Genomic DNA, 15,841 nt, shown 5'->3' on the forward strand with positions numbered 1-15,841 from the left:
TCAGAAACTTTCAAGATTGATTTTATTTTTTGGTCGTACCTTATCAACCTGTTAATTTGCATTACAATATAAATTGAACTAAAATGATTGAAATGATTAAAGTTTACAAAAAACGGAAAATTAAAAGTCTTAAACAACTAAATTAAGTTTACATTTATTCTACGCAGGAATTTTCCGCAATAACAGTGTTTTTTTAATCCAACCAATCTCGCATGTATTCACAAGTTATCGCTGTTACATCTCCGCAATTGGAGCAGTTCTTTATCACCGGGCAAATCCCACAGGGCATCTGCACCAGCCCAGTTGGTGCCAGAGGAGAGTTCACAGCTCGATAGACAAAGGACCCATCCTGCAGACGCACTCGTTCCGCATTGCCATCGTACACCACAGTTTTAAGGATAGTTTCCAGATCAGCTTCTGCTAGGTTAACCTTGCTAATGCCCAGGTCGGATATGAATTTGTGTACCTCGTTAACCGTGCAGCAGGACATCTGCTTAAAGGCCAAGGGACCTTCTCGCTTTTTCTCGGCACCGTCGCGCTTCATTTGCAGAAACCGTAGGCATTGCTGGTTGAGAACATCGACAAACTCCACCTCAAAGTCCTGATCCTGATACCACGCGCCTCCAGTGATCGACAGATCGGGCTCCAGATTGTACAGCATGTATACCTTCTTCTTGCTAGCCTGCGAATTGGATGAATGGATAAAATTACTGTGTATATTTGGAGGAAAATTACCTTACGTTCACCGACTTTACAGCCTTGATAAGCTTTTTTGTCTCCAGGTTCTTGAGGATCTTGTTCAGCTGGATCATATTTAGATTAGACTTCATGCGAATGTCCCGGATCCAGATTCCCTTATTGCCACCCTCCTCCACGATTCCATATACGACCTTCTCCTCATTATCCGCATCCTTTGGCAGGGCGCTCTTTTTCTCCGGATCACGGGCGCGGTACACCAGCTTTTCCCCCTTCTTCAAGATTTCGATTCCTCCCTGTTGCAGTAAAATATTTAAGGCTTCCACCCGCGTGGCGGGTTCAATATCTGGAAGCGCTTTAGTGAGGTCATCGTTTGTCGCGCCGTTTGCTATGCCTTGGATCACCGCCAGCAACAGTTGGGACACTTCTGCAGCCATGACCACTTAGGTTTTAATTAAAATTAGTTAACAAAACTGAACACGCTTGCGGCGCAAAGAAGAAGAACCATAACAAACCGACTTGGTCTTGCCACCTAGGTGGAAGTAGCCGCTTTCGGACACTGGTTTCGGAGAGCTGCCATACCCGTGAGCTCCGAACGTTGTACAACACCGACCCGGTTGTGTATACCAAGAAGTTTGTGCGGCGAAATTAACAAACCAAATTTCGCAAACGAAGTGGATTCAATCTAAAGAATAACTATGGAGCCTGCCAATAGGCTGTAGGAGGTAATCCGGCTCCGTGGGCGCGGTAGAACAACTGGGTAGGCCGGGCACGAATGCGCCGATTTCCCTTTTTTCCGTTAATAATAAATGCAGCTGAGGTGCCGACGCCACGGAAAAGTGTGGCAGACGCAGATTGCAAAAAAAAGAAGAAGACAAGCGAAGCTGAGAAAAATAGGGCAAGGCAAAACGGAGACGAAAGACACGAGAAGAACGCGCGGCAAAAACTATCATACTATCATAAACTAGAAGAAAAAAATAAAATAATAGAGAAGTAGTCCAGTACCAGTTTCTAACCGCACACTTTTCTTCCAGAGATATTCCGACTATTTGGGCTAGGAAGGTACTGGCCACCGGTCACCTATGGGAAAGAACGCAATCGACGCGAGCTCCAGTCCCAGTGCAGAATCCTCTTCAGATACTGAATCATCCAGCTCCCAGGAACGAGATTCGAAAAGAAAGCAACGGAATCCAAAGTCCAAAAAAAATGTCAAGAAATCTGGATCCGAGGCAAGCTCCAAATGCAGCAGCTCAGAGGAAAGCACCAAAAGCAACATCTCTGACTCTCCGGCTGTAGATTGTCAATCCGAGGAGGATTCGGAACTGAATAAGAAGCCTGTGGTGGGAAAAATTCGCATTGTACCGTTAGAAAAGTTGCTGGCCACTCCTGTAAAAAAAATTAGAACTAAAATTACACCCAGGAGAAACGTGGAAACTGTTAGCAGCGAAAGTATCCAACCAGAAGCATCATCTCGCCAAAGCAGCAATAAGGGCTCTATTATTGAGCTAAGCGACAGCGCTGAAGACTCCGTGGACGAGGACGAGGAGCTGCTTATCCCGTTGGTACTAAAAACAGAAACAACCGAAAAGAGTTCAGACCGTAAGCCAGCTCCCAAAAAGAGGTCAGAGCCTAAGCCAGCTCCCAAAAAGAGTTCAGAGCCTAAGCCAGCTTCCAAAAAGAGTTCAGAGCCTCAGCCAGCTCCCAAAAAGAGTTCAGAGCCTAAGCCAGCTACCAAAAAGAGTTCAGAGCCTAAGCCAGCTACCAAAAAGACTACCTTATCTGTTAAACGCTGTCTAGTTCGCCTGAAACGCGTCTCACTACCTAATAGCGGCCAAAAAAAACCCAAGATGAGCTCCGACTCCGAGCCGGAAGCAGCCACTACTTCTAAGAAGAGCAGACCAAGTCGGCGATCTAAGAGCGAGAGCGAGGAGGACTCGGACTACCAGGCCCCTGTCAGTGAGGGCGAAGATGAGGATGAGAAGAAGTCCGAAGAGGAGGAGGAAAGCAAGGAGGATGAGGAGGAGGCGGCTAACGACAGCAGCGACAGTGAGGTGATGCCGCAGAGAAAACGCCGAAAACAGAAGAGCGACTCCGACAAAGGTTCCTCCGACTTTGAGCCGGAGCAGAAGCAGCAGAAAAAGAAGCGCAAGCGGATCAAGAAAAATTCTAGCGACGAGAGCGATGGTGACGACGAAAAAGCGAAAAACAAGCGCAAGCATATTAGGAAGATAATCAAGACCAAGGATTTGGATGTGAGCACGAAGGAAGCTGGCAAGGAGGAGGAGGATCGTAGGAAGCGCATCGAGGAGCGTCAGAAACTGTACAATCGCATATTCGAGAAGTCTGAGAATGTGGAGATCACCGAACTGGTTCTCGACTTCGATGAGGAATCCAAGAAGGCCCTTCTGCAGGTGGACAAAGGCCTCCTAAAGAAGTTGAAGCCCCATCAAGTGGCGGGTGTAAAGTTCATGTGGGATGCGTGCTTTGAAACGTTGAAGGACAGTCAGGAGAAGGCTGGTTCAGGCTGCATCTTGGCCCACTGCATGGGCCTGGGTAAGACCCTACAGGTGGTTACCCTGTCACACACCTTGCTGATCAATACGCGTCGCACCAGTGTGGACAGAGTGCTGGTTATTTCGCCGTTGAGCACAGTGAACAACTGGGCGCGGGAGTTCGTCCACTGGATGAAGTTCGCCAACCGAAGAGACATCGAGGTGTACGACATATCCCGCTACAAAGATAAACCGACGCGCATCTTTAAGCTAAACGAATGGTTCACCGATGGCGGCGTCTGCATCCTCGGCTACGACATGTACCGCATCTTGGCCAACGAAAAAGCGAAGGGGCTTCGGAAGAAGCAGCGCGAGCAGCTGCAGCAGGCTCTCGTTGACCCCGGCCCGGATCTGGTCGTCTGCGACGAGGGGCATCTGCTCAAGAACGAGAAGACGTCGATCAGCAAGGCCGTCACCAGGATGCGCACCAAACGGCGCATTGTCCTTACCGGCACTCCGCTCCAAAATAATCTCAGAGAATGTAAGTTAACTATATTGAGCTTGCGCCTATTGGGCTTGTTAATAACTATTTAATTGTCTTCCAGACTATTGTATGATACAATTTGTAAAGCCCAATCTTTTGGGCACGTATAAGGAGTACATGAACCGCTTCGTAAACCCCATTAGCAATGGCCAGTACACGGATTCCACGGAACGAGATCTGCGACTCATGAAGCACCGATCCCACATTCTACACAAGCTGCTCGAGGGGTGCATCCAGCGCAGGGACTACTCTGTTCTGGCCCCGTATCTGCCGCCCAAGCACGAGTATGTGGTCTACACGACATTGTCGGAATTGCAACAGAAGCTGTACGGTTACTACATGACCACACACCGGGATCAGGCCAGCTCTGACATCTGTGGAAAGGGGGCGCGTTTGTTCCAGGACTTCCAGGACCTGCGCCGCATTTGGACGCATCCTATGAATCTAAGGGTGAACAGCGACACCGTGATCGCCAAGCGGCTGCTGAGCAACGACGACTCTGACATGGATGGCTTTATCTGCGACGAGACCGATGAGGATGAAGCCGCTTCCAATTCGTCGGACAGTTGTGACTCCTTTAAATCTGATGCCAGCATGTCGGGCTTGGCGGCCAGTGCACAAAAGTCGAAAAAACGCAAGACTCGCAATGATAAGGCGAATAGTAACGATAGCGATTCCGATGTGGAAATGTTGGGCGACTCAGTAGCGGGAGCTGGCCAAAAGGAGAAGGACGATCCCTCCGAGTGGTGGAAGCCATTCGTCGAGGAGCGAGAGCTGAACAATGTGCACCATTCCCCCAAACTTGTTATATTGCTGAGACTCTTGCAGCAGTGTGAGGCTATTGGCGACAAGCTGTTGGTGTTCTCCCAGTCCCTGCAGTCGCTGGACGTCATCGAGCACTTCCTCTCGCTGGTGGACAGTAACACCAAAAACTATGAGTTTGAAGGTGAGCATTGTAAGGGTGTCCTTACACTATATTTACCCAATATTCTTTGTAGGAGACGTTGGTGACTTCAAGGGCTGCTGGACCATCGGCAAGGACTATTTTCGGCTGGACGGAAGCTGCAGCGTGGAGCAGCGCGAGGCCATGTGCAAGCAGTTCAACAACTTAACCAATTTGCGGGCGCGCCTCTTCCTCATCTCCACACGTGCGGGGGGCTTGGGCATCAACTTGACGGCGGCCAATCGCGTGGTGATCTTCGACGTCTCATGGAACCCCTCGCACGACACACAGAGCATATTCCGGGTTTATCGGTTTGGACAGATAAAGCCTTGTTATATCTACCGATTGATAGCCATGGGCACCATGGAGCAGAAGGTGTATGAGCGACAGGTGGCCAAGCAGGCCACGGCCAAGCGCGTGATCGACGAGCAGCAAATTTCGCGGCACTACAACCAAACGGATCTGATGGAGCTATACACGTACGAACTGAAACCGAGCAAGGAGAGGGAAATGCCCCTCCTGCCCAAGGATCGGCTATTCGCCGAACTTCTGAGCGAACATGATAAGCTTATATTCAAGTATCACGAACATGACTCCCTGCTGGAGCAGGAGGAACACGAAAATCTGACTGAGGAGGAACGCAAATCGGCATGGGCCGAATACGAGGCAGAGAAGACAAGAACAGTTCAAGCCTCTCAGTATATGAGCTATGATCGCAACGCCTTCGGCAACCAGGTGATGGGCCAGTTTGGAAACGCTTCGGGAAGCGTGACCTCCAGCAAGATCTTCGGCTTCCGGACGGACATCCTGTTGCAGCTGCTGAACATGAAGATAGCCAAAGACCACAAAGAGCTAACCCAGAATCAGGTCATCCAGCTAGTGCCCAGCTACCTGCAGCAGCTCTACAACGAAATGAACAACAGTGATCCAACCATGTACAAGGACTTGCTCAATCTGCACGCCAACATCGTGCATCCCAGTGGGATGTACATGAATCCTCTACTCTACGCCAACCAGAATCCCTCGGCAGCGGGCTATAATCAGGGTACTGGAGGACCGGGCATGGGAATGGGTATGGGAACAGAGGCTGGAGCGGGACCAGCTACTGGATCAGCTGCTCCGGCTCCAGGCTTCGAGCCGGACAAGGTATACGAGATCGATTAGAGCCAGATAGGAGAGCCAACGGAAATGGTTACTCTTAATTGAATAGTAGGTAATTCGTCGACATCGTCGATATTTCCCTTGGACTAAAGTTACAAATATGGTTTTTTCCTACCTACACATTTACCAATTACCCCTACCCAAGTAAGATTATAGTTTTTCTCCACTTATTAAATAATTATAAAAGTATATAATAAATTTGCGAGGCGATGCTTAAGTTCATAACTGTCCTAATCCATTGTGTGTAGTCGTAAACTAGATACCAGAAACAATTTAATAAAATATAACTCATGATTCAAATTCTCACACAGGTCTATTCCAGTCTTTTCAAAATATATTCAAGCCTACAAACTAGCCGCCACGCACTCCAATGGAAAGAGTGAGCAGCTATCACACATGATGTGACTTCGAGTCGAGCCAGAAACAATGCCACGAGAGTAACAAACTTAGTTCTTGTCCATAACAGACAGATTCTAAATCATCTATTAGAATGGTGTTAGACCCAAGTGGCCTGGTGCAAGCCCCTAACTAAACTGGAATAGGCCTGATAGCTATAAACCACATAGATACATCTATATAAATAATAATAATAAATGCGCTTTCGACTAGGGAGCGCAAGAAATTATTTTACACGCGACAAACAATAAATGGCACAGATATTATGAATAAAACCCCAATTCTCTTCATCCATTCAAGCTGTTTTCAAAGGTCATAATAAAACTCGCAAGGACTAATAACATTCATGACGTATATGCTATTACAGTGAAATGGCGGTGTCTGGAGTCCGATAGGACTTACTTCCTATGGGGTTTTCAGCATCAGTTGGGAAAAGTTGCCATTTCCTATTTGTGGGGTCAGAGTGGCCATTCACTTTGCAAGGATGGTTATATTTCTAATAAGGTAATGATTTAATTTTGTTTTAGGATCAAGTAGGCTGTGATTTAGTATACAACTGGTCCAGTTCTTTAAGGGACCGATTTAGTTCATTCGTCTTCAATCCTCTGACTAGCTCGGAGCTCAATTTATTTCATTACTAATATATTATTTTTCCATATTTTTTTTTCTACAATCATTTTTATTTAATTTTTTATTTTTGAATCTTTTACACCAGGTTTGAAAAGACTTTTAAATCGATTTATTTTTCTATTTCTATTTTTTTTTTGTTGGTTATTTTGGTGGAGCTGATTCTACGAGGGCGCTGTGGTCTTATTTTCTTATATATTTTAAGATTATACGCTTCAATTCTTGTATATGTAAATTTTTTTCGTTGGGATCTAACAGATCAAGCTTAACAAGCAACTCTTCATTTGACTCTGTCCTCTTTTCTTATTATTTTTGTTAATATTTTTTAAACATTTTTTATGTTGGTGGAGCCGACTTCTCAAGAGCGTTTTGGACTTAATTTCCAATTTTTGTTTTCTTATTTTGATCTATGTTTATTTTTTCGTTGGGATCTAACAGATCAAGCTTAACAAGCAACCTCTCCATTTGACCCTGTCTTCTTATTTTCTTATTATTTTTGTTAATATTTTTTGGGATCTTTTTTATGATGGGGGTTATTTGATTTGGTGGATCCGACTCCTCAAGAGCGTTGTGGACTTATTTTATTTTTTATGTAGAATATATGCCTAACTCCTTTTATATTTTTATGATTATTTTTTCTTTGGGATCTAACAGATCAAGCTTAAAAAGCAACTTCTTGCCACTGTCCTCTTATTATTTTTGTTTATATTTTTTAAACCTTTTTTATGTTGGGGTTATTGGGTTTGGTGGAGCAGACTCCTCAAGAGCGATGTAGACTTATTTTCTTATTTATTTTAAGATTATATTCTTCAATTCTTGTATATGTTTATTTTTTCGTTGGGATGTAACAGATCAAGCTTAACAAGCAACCTCTCCATTTGACCCTGCCTTCTTATTTTCTTATTATTTTTGTTAATATTTTTTGGGATCTTTTTTATTTATTTATTTTTTTTTTTGATAGCAGGGTAACGTTTATTTAAAACTGTCCTTAGGGACAACCATTAAATGTTATGACATTAACTTCACTTATTGATAATTTACATATTAATTGGAGAACTAGATTAGAGTTTAATTAGGGCAGAAATTTAGCTTAATTTATGGTGGTTGATATCTTTTTTATGATGGGGTTATTTGGTTTGGTAGAGCTGATCCTCGCAGAGCTACTGTATGCTCAACTCCTTTTAAATTTGTATGATTATTTTTTCTTTGGGATCTAAACGATCAAGCTTAAGGAGCATCTCTGCGATTGCCGCTGTCCTCTCATTTTCTTGTTATTTTTTTTCTCTTTTGAATATATAAAATTATTTTATTGAACTACATGAGATACAGGTTCTGTACAAAGTTACATTCTAAAGGAAACCCCGTGAAAGTTTTCTCCATCCCCTCCTTTATTTTGGTGGCAGTTTTCCCATCATTCGGAGCTGTTGCATCTGCTGGGCCTGGAGCATGTGTTGGGGACTTGGTTGCATGGCTCCTATAGGAGGCATACCGCCGGCTCCGGGACCCATTCCCGGCATCATTCCTGGTCGAGGGGGTACTCCACCCATAGGTGGCATGCCGCCAGCTCCCTGCAGCATTCCAGATCCAATGGGCGGGGTGGGACGGCTATGAACACCTTGCTGGATGTCAGAGAGACATGCTTTCCACTCTTCCAACCGATTGTAATGTTTCTGGAGAAGCGCCTCTTTTCGTTGAATCTCGATGCTCAGGTCCTGGTTCTCGTCCTTAATCAGCATATAGGGCTTCAACGTAGACACAAGGAAACGCTTCTGAAGGAAGAATGCCTCCATTTGACGCGCCACGTCGATAAATCGGTTTGTTGTTTTCTGGACATCTAGTTCGATCTCCTCCTTGTTGGTCCCTGAGTTGGGTTCCTGTTTGGTCAGCGAGAGAAGGCAGGACTGGAAGGCCTCCTCGAACTCATCCATAAGGTTTCCGCCACCGGGCTCGTTGCTGGCCATGAGTTCACGCTTTTCCAGTTTATGAAGACCAAATAAATTTCACCGGCGAGAAGCAACACAAAGTCGAACAGCTACAAAATATTAATGCGACAGGATTGCCATTTTTTTCGATGAGTTTTTATCGATAGTCATCGGCTGAAATATGGAACAAATATTTTGTACCAACTGGAAATATTGAAAATTTCTTTTTAAATTTTGGTGCAGTTATGAACACCTTGACCATTTGAATTTATTGTAATATATCACAATTTTCGAATATTTAAATTTTTGTTCAGATCAAAGAAACTATCGCTAAAAATACAAAATAACAGGGAGTGGCAACCCTGAATCTAATGAAGCAAATAAGTTGAATTTTGTTTATTACCCAACGACATGACAGCAAGGATTATCCTTCGCTGTTTGCACACATCCAGTTTGTGCCTGGCTCGTGCTCCCCGACGTGCAAATCCTGGCCTGGGATACCAGCTTCAGCAGTTACAGCAGGAGCACCCTTTCAAAACAAACGATGCCAGCGAAGATTATGCCGATTTGGAATCCGACTTCATGGAGGTCCAGAAAACCCATCGGCAACACGAGCATGAAATAAAACAGCACCGCGACCGGATCCGTCAGTTTATGATAAAGCACAAGTACTTCAGAGATGCAAAACTGCCGAACCTCCTGTTCCACGCTGAGAAAGAGCAGATAAAACTACTCCACCAACGGGATCCCGAAGAATGGAGTGTCGAACGGTTGGCAGAGAGTTTCCCGGCTACTCCGGAAATTGTCGAGAAGATTTTGCGTTCTAAATGGCGCCCGAGAAGTGTCCAGCGAATCCGTACTCACGACGCAAGTGTAATCCGGAATTGGCAGCAGCTCAGACAGGGGAAGAATGACTTCAATCTGCCCCAAACTCTTCTGCAGCACCTTCAGAACTTTAGCGTAAGGCGGAAACAAGATTTAAAGGAGTTCAATGCGGAAGAATGGCCCACGAGGTCACAATTGCCCGTTCCCCAAGGCAACGAATTTAGAAAGCTACTTGGGAATAAGAATAGTCCAACTCATGACCAGCCACCCCCTCAACTACCGTCTGGGTACGATCCTCCTGCTTCTGCCGCTGAGGAAGAAACCTATCTGCTCGATAAAATCCGTAATAAAAAGAAAATGCGTCTGCAAGAACTGAAGGAACTTAAAATGGTAGAATCAGTCTCCGAAGCTAAGGCCCCCGTACCTGGCCTTCCGGAGAATCCCAATGGCACTGGGTTCCTACCCAGCTTTGTGCCCAAATTTGAGAGTAGTGAAGTCGTAATTACTGCCGCGGACCAGCGAAAATACGAGATCACTCAGGTTAAGACTCAAATTGTTATTCCCCGCAAACTTCGTCGCCCTGGAGCCACCTATCGCGTGGAGGATGCTTACTACGACGACGACGGCGAGCTTCTCTACCGTGTGCCGGGAATGACTGGACCGGGATCAAGACATTGACTTTATGATTTAGTTCCCTAAAATTATAAAAATGTTCTGCCTTATTGATTGTGGTATAATGCTTTAAAAATGGCTTTCGATTTGATTATCGAAAAATGTTTATTAAAAAATGTTCCCAAAGTTTAGGCTGGATTTTTTGTTGATTTTTACCACGGACTGCATTGGGAGATGGCCTGGGCATATCGCATAGCAATTTCTTTATCTTGGACAATTTTTATCCGAAGCTCGCGAGGAATACCTTCAAAGTTTTGTAGATCGATTCTCTTTCAAACTGTATTAAAACCTTAAAACTTATTTTTGGATCCATTTTTTGTCAATTTTTCCCATGGGACTCCCTTGCAGATGGGGAAATACGTGGGAATTGTATATGGCCCCACATCGACGACTATATCTTGGCCAATTCTCATCCGATCATCAAGCGGAATACCTTCAAAGTTTTGTAGATCAATTCTCTTTCAAACTGCATTACAACCTACGATCAAATTTTTGGGTCCATTTTTTATGTATTTTTCCCATGGGACTCCCTGGCAGATGGGGAAATACCTGGGAACAGCATATGGGCCCCAAAGCGTAGACTATATCTTGGACAATTTTGATCTGATCCTCGAGAGGAATACCTTCAAAGTTTTGTAGATCGATTCTCTTTCAAACTGTATTAAAACCTTACAAATTATTTTTGGATCCATTTTTTGCCAATTTTTCCCATTGGACTTATATATTATATAATATCTCTTTCAATTTTCATGTGAATAAAAACCATTTGAGGGCAACATTGATTAGATCGTTTAATATCAATTATAAAAATGTTTGAATTTGAGGTTTTTACAAAAATATACAATATATAAGGCATTTTGCAAATATATCTGCGGGTACTCGTTATTAGTTATTGGTCAGTTATTGAAAGCGGCGGCAATAAAATCACTGCCGGCCATTAGGGAATCGGACGCCACCGTAATCTGCGCTCCCGTCAGCTTAGCCACAAAGTCGCAGGCAGCGATCTCCGCGTAACTGGCACCCCCCACAATGAAGATAAAGAGATTCCGAAGTTTTAGGGGGAAAACATCCTGATGAGTACAATTTGTAGTCTTCAGTTGGGTGGCATAGGCCTTTGGAGAAGTCTTCCCGCTGTCCAGGTGTACGGTGAGTCCTTCAATCATGGTCAACTTTGAAGAAACTTCATCCGCGTTGCTACTTTTTAAAAGAATCGAACAAAGCTGCGCCGCCAGAGGGATGTAGGTGCCGTTAAAGACGAAACTGGGACAGGATTGCGTGTTGGAAGCCTGATTTTTGGAAGACCCCCCGCCATCCTGACCGTCGCCAAAAGATGTAAGGAGCCGTAAGCGATTAGCGTTGGCTTGAAACTCCGTTTGCTGGAATTTGGGCAGCGGCAGGTTGGAGAGCAGCTTCGTTGGTGCTTTCTTCTCAGGCAAAAGAGGAGGCAACAGTCCTGCCTGGCCCAGTCGCTGGAATACACTCAATTCCTGATGGCCAACCAGATTGCAGTAGTTCCTGGCAAACATCTGAAGTTCTTCTGGCGCCACTCCGACACAATGGTGAAGAAGGCACAGTAGACGGAGGGTATTGAACCGTTGGCCATCAGTGGTGAGCAGTTCATCAATCTCGCCCAACAATTTCTTTCTGGACACGTTATTGAGAATGTCCTCTTCCAGAGTTTGCAGCTTGCGAAAGTTTCCCATCATTTTTATCACAATCTCACTCGCATTTAAATGTCTGAGTACTTTTGATTTTAGTTCGGTGAGTTTCGGCAGCTTCCTGGCCACGTAGTCGTGCATCTCCTCCAGCTGCATGTCGTTTAGCTTCTGGAGCTCTAAGCCCAAAGCCTTGACTTGTGCGCGAATTAGGCTGCTCACTTGAGCAAAGTGCTTGTACCGATTGTCGCCGTAAATCTCATCGGCAGTTGAGTTCAGGCGAATGGAGCAGGGTTTCGGGGACTGGGCCGAACCTTTCATCTGACTCCTTCCCTGAAGCAACTCCACGCGCTGGGTACTGATCTTGTTTTTAGAGTTGTCCACTAGTATTTCCCCAGATCGTTGCTGGAAGACTTCCAGCAGTAGGCCGGCATAAATAGCTGGTGTTAGCAAACTAGCGGGGTAGTCCTTGTCCCTGTCGATGATGAGCCAGGCGCCGTATTCCGCAGAGTTGGTGGGGTCTGGCAGTTTTCCCAGCGCCTGAATCATCTCCACTAACTGCGCCGAGTGGTGTCCATACGAAAGAACCACGGATGGATGGCCACACACCATTTGCAGCAGCCTCAGACTTTGCGCCACAGGCGGCAGAGGCGAGGTGTTTCCTTGCAAATAGACGCTCTCGTACAGCTATAAGGGAAAGGATATTCTTTATTTCAGGCTTCAGGGTATTGGGGGTAATTACGTTCGGTAACTCCAGACTCAGCACTCCCTGATCGAAGTAGATGAAGTCCCAGTTGTAGTGATGCAGTTGGACCAGACCCCAGAGACCCATCTGTTCCAAGAGGGTCTGAAAGTAGGAGTAGCAACTGGGAACGCACACTATATGATACATCTTCATGGAGATGTCCGGCATCTCCGCCAGAGCCAGAGGCTGCAGTTGCTGCAGCAGGGTGGTGAATGTGGCCAAGAAACTGCGGATCATGTAGATGTGCACCTGGTCCGCCGCTCGGGGCATACTCTGGGCAGCGTCATGTTTGTAGATTCTCTGGATTCCCTTCAATCTGGAATTTAGTCCCGGATTAGTGAATGCTTTCTCATCATCGCTTCAAGACCCACTTTAACCAGGACGCAGTGCAGACATGTTCCAGGGGCTTGATCAGGGCTGGCTCCAGAATCAGCTCCTTCTTCCCGGGGATGGAGCACAGAATGGCCTGTAGCTGCAATGGAGTTGTTCATGTTTAATAAGGTAAGCAAAGAAGGACCCGGCCGTTCGGTCTCTGCGGGGCTAAGAACCTTTTCCTGGGCCACCAGTTGAAATCCCTGCAGCTTTTTCTCCAGCGTTATATCCATTGCATCTTAGGATTCGGCCAGTGGGAACTAGTGGTAAAAGAATTAATACTTGTTGTGTATTACATTCCACTGCAATGGCTTAAATTGTATTTGTTTTGTTTTCGTGTTTATCGCCAACTGCTGCGCCACCTTATCTCCTACGTCACAAAAATCGCTGTTATGGGCGCTGTTAGCCCAGGGCTGGCAAAACGTTACAGAGCGCGCTATTAAAAAATTCCTTCAGGATCGGTTCTTATTATTTCTATGATTAATTTAAATTTTGTTCTAATTTAAGTTCTGTATAATATTTGCATTTCATAAATAAAAAAAAATGCAGTTAAATATAGCTTCAGAGCAGTTTCAGCGGATTTTTCATTTTTTAAGTGGCAACTCCGACATGTGTTAACAGCGGGATAACAGAGGCCAGAGCCACCTTGAATTCGTACAGAGGCTCAGCTTAACGGTCAAGCTACTCTTAAAGTATTTAAATATAATTAAAACACGAATTTAAAATTGCAATTTATTTAGTTCTGTTGATCATTTCGACTGCAGTCTATGTTGCGTATGAATGTGAGGGAGGGAGTCAGTCGAACCACTTCGAACATGTTCGAGTTCGCAACCGTTTCGGGGCCGGCGCTGTCAGTCTACGCTGAGAGCTCTTTGCGAGAGGCAGGAATAGAACAGTTACGGACCCAGATTCGGTGAAAGATAAGATTCAAGAGGCTAAAGAAAATGGCTTGTTATTACGGACGACACGCGGATTGTCGAGAATAGGGCCTATTTGCGGATATAAATGGAATTACTCGCCTCCTACTTCCACTAAACTAGAGAAAATCGCAGTTGCACAAGTGTTTGTTTGCAATCGCGCTTTCCGTTTTCTCCCGCTTTCCGTGTTTACGTCGCCGTTGTCAGTGTGTACGTGTTCGTGTACGTGTAGGAGTGTAGGAGTGTGGTGTTTGTGAGTTTATGTTTTTATTTTGCTTTTGCTTTTGCGAGAAAATCCAACAAAAAATAGTCCAAAAATAAAGATAAGCAGGTGAAAATCACGGCGACACATCCGAATGCGATTGTTACTGCCAACGAAGCCATCCAGCATCTGAGAATCCGGGAGTTTCCAGCAGCCAGGTGAGCCCCAAATAGTTGTTGTTTATAAATAAGTGAGGCTCCCCCGCTCTGCTCCTTCCCCCTTCCAATGGCGGTGGAATTCGTGCGAAAATGAAGGCGAAATGCATCAGCTGGGCTGCTGATGACAAAAATACTTGGCTGTTGTTGTTGTTGTTGTTGTTGGATCGCTTGTTGCACTTTCTCGGTTCCGTTTTGGGCACCCCATTCGCCGCCTGCTAACTGTCTCCTCCTCCTCCCTCTCCTTTGTTTTAGTTAACATTATTTTCTTATAGTCCGAGTGTGTCTTCTTCGCGTTTTTTCCTCCGTTCCGATTGTTCGCCATACCGGTTTGCGGCCGTCCCGCTCTGGCAACCTGCACAGGTAGTTGTGCACACACACACACACACACGGGGTTTACTTTTAGATTTTCTATTCTCTGCGCTTCTGTGTTGGTCTACCCCCTCACCACCCCTCCTGGCTGGTCCCATCCAATCTCCATCTCCTGCCTCTCCTAATTATGTTCCATCTGTCCGCCGGGGACCGACCGGGAGCTGCCCATTAAAACTTAATTTTTGCAACACACTCGCACACTCGCACACTCGCCGCGTTTTTGCTTAATTTATTGCGCTTTTGCGGCCTCCGATTCGGCGTATAATTTACATGATTGCTTTATTCCTCGCCTCCAAGTTGAACAACCTCTCCGATCCGCAAAGGTTATCTAAGCAGAGTCAGTTCCTCTCACAATGGCCCGAAATCTGTGGTATTGTGGGGGAGATCATGCCGAGGAGATCAAAACTTGAATGAAGAACATAACTCTAACTATTTATTCCAAGTGGAGGTGATTTAGAGCCACTATTCCTATAACTATAGCCCTGCAGATAGATAGCGAGGAACCAATAATCGAATATTTGTAAAATGCTGATGAAATCCATCCCAGAGCAGGCTTCACAAGAACAATAATGAGCAGCCAGGCGAATCGGAATCGGAATAATTTATTTGCACTGCGAAAATAAACAAAACTAATCGAAGGTGATTCCAAACATCTCAGGGCCGAAGCCTCACTGGGAAAAAATTCGCACCAATTAGAGACGGCCACTTGTGCAAACAGAAATAATTTCGGAAAAGAAAGAAAAGCATTTTCGCAACGTGCCTCCCCTTCCCATCGAACAGCTCCCCCAAATGTTGTTTTTCGAGCGGGGGCGTGTGAATTTTCCTTCGAATGATGTCTGTTTCTGCTTCTACACGGCGAAAAATTGGATTATTTTCTTAGTTCTTGTTTATGGAGGGCACATTGGGCCAAAAGATCACTCGGCTAGCCGCGAAAACCGATTTTTGAAACAAAAAACACAAAAACATATTTGTTTTTCACGACTGAGCACACAACTCGCGCCCAAGACACACATCAAGCCCAATTAGCTTTGTTCTTCTGTTGGCAGATGGCAAATATTTCCACTCCAGATCCGCTTATGTGTTGG

The 15,841-nt window shown here is 45.3% G+C and overlaps 6 protein-coding genes across 13 annotated transcripts in view; 3 read left to right on the forward strand and 3 right to left on the reverse strand.

The window, feature by feature from the left end:
- Positions 1 to 138: 138 nt before the first annotated feature.
- Positions 139 to 1,279, reverse strand: LOC6499728 (probable DNA-directed RNA polymerase III subunit RPC6). 2 transcript variants are annotated; one of them, XM_001954015.4, is made up of 2 exons: positions 741 to 1,279; positions 139 to 682 (listed from the first exon to the last, which is right to left on the reverse strand). In XM_001954015.4, exons 1-2 carry the CDS (start codon positions 1,131 to 1,133, stop codon positions 194 to 196), a joined length of 882 nt encoding a protein of 293 aa, XP_001954051.1. In that variant the 5' UTR covers positions 1,134 to 1,279; the 3' UTR covers positions 139 to 193. The 2 variants fall into 2 exon arrangements, with proteins under 2 accessions (XP_001954051.1, XP_044570065.1); XM_044714130.1 differs by having other exon boundaries at positions 736 to 1,279.
- Positions 1,280 to 1,288: 9 nt separating this feature from the next.
- On the forward strand, positions 1,289 to 6,526 carry LOC6500860 (transcriptional regulator ATRX homolog). 3 transcript variants are annotated; one of them, XM_014911278.3, is made up of 4 exons: positions 1,289 to 1,421; positions 1,731 to 3,729; positions 3,794 to 4,678; positions 4,731 to 6,526. In XM_014911278.3, exons 2-4 carry the CDS (start codon positions 1,779 to 1,781, stop codon positions 5,837 to 5,839), a joined length of 3,945 nt encoding a protein of 1,314 aa, XP_014766764.1. In that variant the 5' UTR covers positions 1,289 to 1,421; positions 1,731 to 1,778; the 3' UTR covers positions 5,840 to 6,526. The 3 variants fall into 3 exon arrangements, with proteins under 3 accessions (XP_014766764.1, XP_014766763.1, XP_032305984.1); XM_014911277.3 differs by having other exon boundaries at positions 1,316 to 1,456; XM_032450093.2 differs by lacking the exon at positions 1,289 to 1,421 and adding an exon at positions 1,491 to 1,594.
- A 1,427-nt stretch (positions 6,527 to 7,953) lies between these two features.
- LOC6499727 (mediator of RNA polymerase II transcription subunit 28) lies at positions 7,954 to 8,939 on the reverse strand. Its single transcript, XM_001954017.4, has one exon. It carries the CDS (start codon positions 8,818 to 8,820, stop codon positions 8,248 to 8,250), a length of 573 nt encoding a protein of 190 aa, XP_001954053.1. The 5' UTR covers positions 8,821 to 8,939; the 3' UTR covers positions 7,954 to 8,247.
- A 158-nt stretch (positions 8,940 to 9,097) lies between these two features.
- On the forward strand, positions 9,098 to 10,409 carry LOC6500861. The gene has a single exon (XM_001954018.3). It carries the CDS (start codon positions 9,193 to 9,195, stop codon positions 10,282 to 10,284), a length of 1,092 nt encoding a protein of 363 aa, XP_001954054.1. The 5' UTR covers positions 9,098 to 9,192; the 3' UTR covers positions 10,285 to 10,409.
- A 634-nt stretch (positions 10,410 to 11,043) lies between these two features.
- On the reverse strand, positions 11,044 to 13,440 carry LOC6499726 (vacuolar protein sorting-associated protein 33B). Its single transcript, XM_001954019.4, has 4 exons — positions 13,227 to 13,440; positions 13,050 to 13,150; positions 12,676 to 12,994; positions 11,044 to 12,620 (listed from the first exon to the last, which is right to left on the reverse strand). Exons 1-4 carry the CDS (start codon positions 13,281 to 13,283, stop codon positions 11,175 to 11,177), a joined length of 1,923 nt encoding a protein of 640 aa, XP_001954055.1. The 5' UTR covers positions 13,284 to 13,440; the 3' UTR covers positions 11,044 to 11,174.
- A 439-nt stretch (positions 13,441 to 13,879) lies between these two features.
- LOC6500862 (furin-like protease 1) overlaps positions 13,880 to 15,841 on the forward strand; it is a 109,349-nt gene continuing 107,387 nt past the window's right edge. For 4 of the 5 annotated variants that reach the window (XM_001954020.4, XM_032451915.2, XM_044714134.1 and 1 more), the window contains exon 1: positions 13,880 to 14,387. The gene's annotated coding sequence lies outside the window, so the exon portion shown is untranslated. The remainder of the gene's footprint in view (positions 14,388 to 15,841) is intronic. The other variant, XM_014911282.3, reaches the window with a different exon arrangement.

This window comes from Drosophila ananassae, chromosome 2L, assembly GCF_017639315.1.
Source record: "Drosophila ananassae strain 14024-0371.13 chromosome 2L, ASM1763931v2, whole genome shotgun sequence".
NCBI classification, from domain to species: Eukaryota; Metazoa; Arthropoda; class Insecta; order Diptera; family Drosophilidae; genus Drosophila; species Drosophila ananassae.

Coding starts and splice junctions, on each gene's coding strand:
- LOC6500860 (XM_014911278.3), top strand. CDS start 1,779: ATGGGAAAGAACGCAATCGACGCGAGCTCCAGTCCCAGTGCAGAATCC. Junction 3,730..3,793: donor CCAAAATAATCTCAGAGAAT/GTAAGTTAACTA, acceptor ATTGTCTTCCAG/ACTATTGTATGATACAATTT. Junction 4,679..4,730: donor CAAAAACTATGAGTTTGAAG/GTGAGCATTGTA, acceptor TATTCTTTGTAG/GAGACGTTGGTGACTTCAAG.
- LOC6500861 (XM_001954018.3), top strand. CDS start 9,193: ATGACAGCAAGGATTATCCTTCGCTGTTTGCACACATCCAGTTTGTGC.
- LOC6499728 (XM_001954015.4), bottom strand. CDS start 1,133: ATGGCTGCAGAAGTGTCCCAACTGTTGCTGGCGGTGATCCAAGGCATA. Junction 683..740: donor AGGCTGTAAAGTCGGTGAAC/GTAAGGTAATTT, acceptor TCCAATTCGCAG/GCTAGCAAGAAGAAGGTATA.
- LOC6499726 (XM_001954019.4), bottom strand. CDS start 13,283: ATGGATATAACGCTGGAGAAAAAGCTGCAGGGATTTCAACTGGTGGCC. Junction 13,151..13,226: donor AACTGGTGGCCCAGGAAAAG/GTTCTTAGCCCC, acceptor ACTCCATTGCAG/CTACAGGCCATTCTGTGCTC. Junction 12,621..12,675: donor TGAGTCTGGAGTTACCGAAC/GTAATTACCCCC, acceptor TTTCCCTTATAG/CTGTACGAGAGCGTCTATTT.
- LOC6499727 (XM_001954017.4), bottom strand. CDS start 8,820: ATGGCCAGCAACGAGCCCGGTGGCGGAAACCTTATGGATGAGTTCGAG.